At 40.4% G+C, this 8,370-nt stretch overlaps 1 protein-coding gene across 1 annotated transcript in view; it reads right to left on the reverse strand.

Moving 5' to 3' along the window:
• Nucleotides 1-7,512, reverse strand: part of LOC144531000 (extracellular serine/threonine protein kinase FAM20C-like) — a 33,960-nt gene extending 26,448 nt beyond the window's left edge. The window contains exons 1-8 of the mRNA XM_078270866.1: nt 7,227-7,512; nt 6,998-7,145; nt 5,358-5,533; nt 2,383-2,461; nt 1,930-2,022; nt 1,591-1,706; nt 1,197-1,377; nt 433-542 (exon numbers count right to left, since the gene is read on the reverse strand). Coding sequence (XP_078126992.1) covers nt 433-542; nt 1,197-1,377; nt 1,591-1,706; nt 1,930-2,022; nt 2,383-2,461; nt 5,358-5,533; nt 6,998-7,145; nt 7,227-7,512 — 1,189 coding nt within the window. The remainder of the gene's footprint in view (nt 1-432; nt 543-1,196; nt 1,378-1,590; nt 1,707-1,929; nt 2,023-2,382; nt 2,462-5,357; nt 5,534-6,997; nt 7,146-7,226) is intronic.
• Between the last annotated feature and the right edge of the window lie 858 nt (nt 7,513-8,370).

Here is an 8,370-nt window from a genome sequence, read left to right on the forward strand (position 1 = left end):
GCCTAAGCAACAGAAATTGTTCATGGTTTTTTTTTCAACTTAACATGTTTTTAGATAAACACATAATAATTGAACCTAATAATAAAACAGCTGAAATTATGAACTGTTCAGCCTATATACCTTTTTTCACAGCAGACTTTTTTACTGAAGAATAGGCCTACCTGCTAATTCCTAAACCTTAATTGAATGCAGCCATAATTAATTCCACCTGGTGGTTTTCCTGCTATGGCATGTCAACAATATCTGCTGTGATAAATCTATTACCACTAAAACATCAAAAAGGTTTTATAATAAAAAGCCAAACTGTGCCAGACTCTTCTGCTGTGTGCTCAGCTGACCAACAACAACCCCATTAACTCTTCCATGACATAGAGTTTGAAATTTGATTCTGACCTCTTAAAATACAATGTACAGTGCACAGTATGAACATACTCATCAAGAAGTCCAGTATGACCAAATCTATGAAGTCCACCAGTCTTGTGCCTTTGTTGAATGGCGGGGTCTTTGTCACCGTCGAACAGTAGTCTGGTTCTGACTCCCACCTGAAAGACAGACAGACATGATTCACTCTTTGGCATCATTACCTTAAACAAAATCACATGTGCTTGTTAGGACTGGTAGCCTCTGTATTTCACTTTTTCTAAAATTAGGACTAGGCCTACATTTGTTTACCTTATTGTTTCATTTTGCTGAAAACAATAGATACATATAGGCCTACTTTCCACTCATTCTGCCGAGCTTAAGTTTTGTTAATGCTGGACATAAATCAATCCTCCTATATATTGTGCCATAAAGCAATTCAAACTTTTTTGGGCAAAATCGGACCCACACATAGCCTCAGTGTAGATGCTAGTAACTGCCAATTTTCTAAGTCTTTTCTAAGTTTCTGTACAGCAACTCTGCTAGTGGGCTATCTCAAAATGCCTGTGGTATGACATTAATAGTGATGATTACATTTTTTTTTAAATGCAACACAAGTGCAGCTGTAGCCTAAAGGGAAAAATGAATAAACAATAACCTCCTGTGAAAAGCTAAATTAGGTTGATAAAAAAACAAAAAAAACATTTAGGAGCCCTCTTCATTATATGGTCTCACAGGGCTTTAAGTTTTGGGGGGCGTGCTGAGGGTGATATGTTGAACTATCACTATCCAGCACACTGACTCCTCTATGACTATAAGAACCTACACCTACTAACTTTGCTAGCTTGCTGCGGCTGTAGGAGCGTCTCCAGGGGGATCTCCAGCTCCTGCGGACCGCCAGGGAGAGATCAGGCAGCATGACAGCCAAGGAGGCCTCGAGATCTCTGGGGTGGCCACACACAGCGTGCTCTATTGAACAGTAGTAGGAGCACTGGCCGTAGAAACACACATTTCCCACTAGGGGGAGCCACAGGTGCACAGAGAGATGGAGGAGGGGAGCAGTGGAAAAAAATGACAAAGGAAAAATTGGGATTAAAGAGGATGTGGGTGACCAGAGAGAATTAGAAGAAAGAAAGAACATTCAAAGAGAATCATAATCAGTTGACATACATGGGCTTTTTAAGCAGTGGAAATGAATAATGGAGGATTGTGTGAGCGGTAGGCTAGTACCGGGGGACGTAAAAAAGGTTCGGGCCAGCTTGCGGTCGGTGGTGACATCTTTGATCTCCTTGACCGCATCCACCAGCCTCCCTACCACTGGTGGGATTCTCCTGTAACCCAAAACCCTGCAGAGAGAGTAAAAAAAGTAGGGAGATGGAGACAAAGACAAGTGGGATAGATAGAGAGACAGACACACAGAAAGAGAAAACCAAAGAGGGAAGGGAGAAGAAAATAAAACTGTGTTACAAATCATGCATGCATTATGTGGCCATTTCATCCACCATTGCAGTCATTGTGCAAACTCTAGCAGTGTTTTAGTTTCCTGGGGGGGAAAAAGAGACTTGGTACCTGTCAAGGTGAAAAGCTGCGATTTCTGCATTGTGTCTCTCAAAGTCTGAGAAGTAATAGAGGTCGAAGTTGGTTTCTTCATCTCTCTCCTGCCTGCCAGGGAGAGACAAAGTCAAACCACAGCACATAATATATTCATTAACTACATATTTACATCAAGTGAAGCCTCTTTTATTTGCTCACTTACAATCAGTAAGCCCACTTGGGCTGTAGAGGTTTCTGTTCGCCATTAAATCTACCAACAACCCTTGAGAATATTAAATATTAGACATCGTCCTATATGTACTTAAACAATACATGTATCTGTTGTCTCTCTTTGCTTCATCACATGACAATTTACCCTGGTGATTTATTGGATTAATTTCAAGACAACTGAACATATGTAATCTTTCTTAGATGTTATACATTCTCTGTAACAAGAGCAATGTGTTGGATTTGCCACTTGGGACTCACTTCATGGGTTTGAACATGGCTTGTCCATAGTTGGGAAATGACATCACCAGCTTCAGTTGCGTCCCCCCAGACTTCTGCACTGAAAAACAGTACTGAGAATGTTTCCATAGCAACAGAGCACACAGTGAACACACACGTACAACACAACCATGCTGTGACCACATTGGCCATTAATTGGGGCACACGCGCCTACACAAATGTAACAGAGAAAATATTTGCGTCATCACCAAGATATAACACGGTTCAATCACTTTGTGGATCCACTCCACACCACCGTGTCATCTCTCTGACACACGCATCCTTTTCTATATTCACTGGGACGTTGTATTAATCAAAGAAGTGAACAGTGTTATATCTATGGTATTAATTGCATTAATTTCCATTTGTGCCACCAAGCCTTCAGTAGGTGTGATACACTATATTATTAGAATTTCTTTATTGTCATTGTGCTGGTGCATACAAATAATAAAATAATAATAAAAAACAGTAAAGGAGTAAAAATCTGTTCATACACTCACATGCACACACTGTGACACACATACACATATCCATTCACAGTGTTTCTACTTATGCACCCATATGAGTAAGATATTACACAGAATAGTATTATATAAAAAAAAAAAAAAAAAAAAATATATATATATATATATATATATATATATATATATATATATATATATATATATATATATATATATATATTATTGGTAGTTTAGATAGGTAGGTTTAAGTATAAATATTGTGTATGGGGGGCGGTGCATTCAGTGCAAAGTTCAGTGTTGTGATGGCCTAAGGGCAGAAACTGTTTGTCTTGTGGGGTGCCCTTATGCCCTCAGGAAAGTGCTTGCAAGTGATGGGCGGGGTGAGATGGGTCCTTTAGGCTGCAGGATGCCTCCAGCAGGCAACAGGAGCTATCTGTCTTCCAGGGCAGGCAGATGTGTGTTGGTGATCGTCTGGGCTGTGTTGATGATTCTCTCTGCAGAGCTTTCATGTCAGCCACAGAACTGTTGCCATATCACACCAGGATCCCATGTATCAGGACACTCAATGGAGCAGATGTAGAAGGGCAGCTTTAGTGGCAGGTTGACTTTCTGGAGTGGCCTTAGGAAGTAAAGCCACTGTTATGCCTTTTTTCCATAGAGTTTATGTTGGTTTACCACGTCAGTGACAGTAGGTGCCCAGAAGCATTACGAACAATAAGAGAAGGATGTATAAGACTGTATCTATGCTCCTGTATATCAGATCAATTTATAGCTTCTTTTCCAATAAATCGCAAGTGTTGTTTTTGTACTTCTTTCAATGTCTTTATATCTAAGGAGTCAAGAAGACCAAGCCACAAAATCTTATCAAGCACTACTTTTTATGCACATGGTTACTGTACTTGAACTCTTTTGATTTTAGCCACTATTACACTGGGCTTATAGTCACAAACCTGGTCTTCTCTGAAAGGTTACTCTGGAGTTTATGTCTGAGAAACTTCAGAAAGTCAGAATTAATATAAGTGATGGTGAACCAAATTTACATAATAGTATATGATTTAAAAAATGTTATGAGAATAACAACAATTCCATTGTTTTGTACGTGAAATAGCAATCCTAAAATGATTCACACAGATGGAATATAAGGCCTTGTGCTTTCAAATTATGCGTAGTTTGACAAGGTTGAGTGAAGGTTCAGAATCAGAAACTGTTTATTGCCAAGTATGTTTTCACATACAAGGAATTTGACTTGCTGATGATTTGGTGTATAAAAATAAACACAACCAACCACATGCCATCCCAAATAAGGTAACAAAAACCTGCCCTCCATGCACATATTTATGCTTGTTAAAGCGAGGCTGTCTCTTTTGAAAGACAAAATAACACATTATTTCTCCCCTACAAATTAAAAGTTGAATTCGCATACACACATTTTTAGGGGTCCAAGAAGTGCAGCTCGCTGCTGGAGACCCCCCTTTTTTTCCTCTATTTATTCTTCTTCTTGAAAAGAAATCCCCAGAATTAGCAGGTGGGATGCTAATTCCACACACTACTCATGCACATAAAACGACACTCATTGACCTAAAGATGGCACTGTACCAATCAGGTTTATGTTTTCGCAATTATTGTAATTATTCTATTATAATAAATAGATAGATAAAATAGCTGTCAGTTGTCAAACTGACATTACTGAGTCAGTTTGCTGACATTATGATGATTATCTACAGTACTGTGTGGTACTGTCACACTATGTTTTGACATTAATCCTTATCCAGTAACTTGCACTTGTGTGGCCACAGTTGCTGTTATTCAGATACACAGTTTCACCAAAAGTAAATGTATCAATTTTCTAACTCAAGCCTAATATCTAATCACTAAACCTTAATTGCCCATTTTCCACTATGAGACCCAGGCAGTGTCCTCCCAAGTTTAACTAAACCATACCAGAAGTTAGTGTGGTGAAAACCGCTTGATAGATTGATACTGACGGGTTTACTTCATGGTCATTGGCTCGTATTTTTTCCAATCCATCCATCCTCTGCTGAGCCTCCAAGGCCCTTCAAAGCTTCACTGTAGCTTTCATTTCAGGGGATCTTCAAAGTGAATCTACCTTTGAAAGTCTAACCCTAAACCTCAGATGTCACACAATCACAACAACCCTCCTTTTTATTTTCCCTCTCCTTTCCTGAAGCCCACCCACCTTTACCACCACAGGTTTGTCATGTTGTTCTTGTGCCGGCTGCAGTCCTACAAAAGTTGTTTACACACTGATCTATTCAAGATAATTGAGTGACCTTCTTAACTGCCTCAGATCCTTCTCTCCTCCACACGAAAAAACAATACGCTTTTTCACGTCTGACACCTACTCTGTCATACATGATCAATGTGTTGTTGGATCTGTGCTGACACCAACAACACACTGATCATAAGACTTTTGAACAAATACAAAAAAATATCACTAAACTGAAAACACAGCTCAGACATTTTGTGTCACACCTGCGCTGACAATGCGGTGCGTGGCGAGCTGCTGGGTCAGCGGCACCATGTTGGGGTCACGATGGGGGTACAGCTGCCAGCGGGAGATGCCAAGGTGGAAACGCAGCCAAGGAGGATGGCTGTTACTGCTGCTGTTCCACTGGCCGTCCACGTAGTCTGCCTGGCTCGCACTCACCCTGGAAAGAGAAGGAGGGGAGAGAGAGCGATGGGGTGGGAGGTTGAGGAGGAAAAAGGGATAAAGGAGAGTGTGTCAGCTTGATGCTATCCTCTCTAAAAACAAGCACTTAGTTAAAGTGCTCATATTATGCTTTTTGGGTTTTCCCTTTTCCTTTATTGTGTTATATATCTTTTTTGTGCACGTTATAGGTTTACAAAGTGAAAAAGCCCAAAGTCCACCCCAAAGGGACTTACCATCTCCAACAGAAAACACTGTTCACAAACTGCTCCAAACAGCTCTATTGTAGTCCAGCCTTTACTTCCGTGACGAACGTGTGTCACTTTGTAACACACGTTGTAAAGCTCGCCTAGCTGCTAGCATGGCACGCCCTCATACTCTGCTTCTGACTGGCTAGTAGTCCTTACTTAGCTACTGAGCATGTGCAACTCCCAACAAAGATGGAACAGAAGTGAGATGCCTCACTCTGTAGCTAAAACAGAGAGCTCAACACACAGGGTGAAAAGAGGAACTGCAGCAATGTGCAGTACAACAAAAATATGGTGTTTTTTGAAAATTAAACCATGTAAACCTATTCTGATATAAACTCAAAATACAATTATGAACCTGAAAATGAGCATAATATGAGCACTTTAATGATTAAGTCATGTATCAATGGGAAATCGCCTTCTAAAGCTTCTAAATGTGAAGCTTTTTTTATGTCATTTAAAACTGAATCTCTTTAGGTTTTGGACTGTTGGTCATTTGAAGTTGCCATTTTAGGTTCTTCCCTATTGTGATTGGAATTTTGGAATCTTACTATTTAGACAATTTTTTACCCTTACAGATGGGAAATATAATTACTGAATGGAAAAAAAACAATTGTTAGTTGCAGATATAAAAGAAACTGAAAAATGGCTGTAAAGACTACAGTATGGATCCTGTTGAGGAGGAGAATGCCACAGGAAAGACGCCAAAAAAAAAAAAAAAAAGCATTCCAAGGAGGCCACTCATATTCCTTGTTGTATCTGCAAAGGCTGTGTCGCCCATTTGCTCAGACTTTTGAAGACATTAACCGAAAATGTATAGTAGCTCTGTATGTATATCTGCAGAGACACCACAGAAACCTATAGCAGCAGCATTGTAAAAAAAAAAAAAGGAGATCATGTCTGCTCCCTGCAGTCTGACCCATCTGATAAAAATCTTGCATGTAACATACATGCATTTGTATTTCAGAGGAATATGCAACGAAACCAAGTGGAATGTTACCAGATATTATCACATAGCATACATACATTTAGCTTGTAGATTTAACTTGCTTTGGATTTGTGTTGTTTTTCCACCTAATATATTGTGTGTCAAAATAAGTGTGTGTGTGTGTGTGTGTGCGTGCGTGCGTGCGTGCGTGCGTGCGTGCGTGCGTGCGTGAGTGCGTGCGTGCGTGTGTGTGTGATGTGAAGAGATGATGTCACATAAAATCACTGACCACATCTGGGAGCTCTTCTCACTGGCCTTGGCCTTTGGTTGCACTTTCAACAGCCAGTCCTCCTCAGGGATAGGAGGGGCGGGCATATTGTAAAGAGGATGGTCAAACAGCGCCTCCAGCTTTGTCAGCCCCGACTCCACAGATTCAGCTCGGTTGGTGCCATGGCGACCCACATTGACTGGCATGTCTACTGAGGCATATTTGCTTTCTTTCACTGATATGCCCACGCCAGAAAGTGTTTGCACGTGACCTTTAGCATCCTTATTGGCATCTTTCTTGGAAGAATCTCTTTGTGTGGTATCGGTTGGTGGCTCAGCTAAACCACTGATCCCCACAGAGGTGTAGGTGGTGTGTGCCAGGTCTCTCAGGATGTGTGTCCTGGGTGGCAGTGGGGGGTCACAGGACTGGTGGTAAATGGGAAGAGAGACAAGCGCCAGGAGGAGGTGGAGGGAAATGGTGATGAAGGCCAAGGACAGACAGATTGTCCTGGAGCGACAGCGCATATGCAACATCATCCTCCTGAGAACAGGGCGAACACTGAAGGGAAGGAGAGCCAAAGTAAATGTGGTGTAAAAGATTTTTAAAAACGTGTTATATGAGAAAAGCCATATGCTGTAGACACCATATGGCTTTTCTCATATACTCACACATACTCATATACTCATACTTTCTCATATACTCATATATACTCATATACTCATATATACTTTCTCATATATGCATATATGCTCATGTACTCATATATACTTTCTTATATACTCACATATACTCATATACAGTACACTTTCTCATATACACTCATATTTTCTCATCTACACTGTAGAGCATTAAAAACGAATTAAAGTAACAGCATCAAAAAAGCTGTAGCCGACATAATGAAGAACATGGCCTTGATGAAGGCATCAAGTAAGCTTTCATCATTGTAATTAAAAAAGTAAAAGTCAGTCTGCTCCTACTTGTTCCCATTCTCAAATGACCTCACTGAAGTCACTGCACAAATCCTCTTACATGTGAAGAGAGGCAAAAGGCAACTTACTTACAGCTTATTTTCTTTTAAGATGCTTTCTGTTACCCCGTTGCTGCTGCAGCTGCTGTTGTTGTTTCCCAGTGGGATAAGACAGGACTCTATCCAGTATCCAGTCAGCCTTTACCCAGTTGTTTGTATGTTTCTCTACTTCTGCTACCAGGCTCAGTCAGGAAGGGAGGGATGCCAGGTTAAAGTGATCTGGACACAGATCAATGTGTTTACTCTCCATGTGAACGTTTTTTTTCTGCCAGTTTATTTGTCTTTTTTTTATCTTTTTTTTGTTGTTTTTTGTCATTGCATTAGATCTTTTACAATTCTACCCACCTCCACAACTTAATTTGTACAA

This window comes from Sander vitreus, chromosome 2 (genome assembly GCF_031162955.1).
Source record: "Sander vitreus isolate 19-12246 chromosome 2, sanVit1, whole genome shotgun sequence".
NCBI lineage: Eukaryota > Metazoa > Chordata > Actinopteri > Perciformes > Percidae > Sander > Sander vitreus.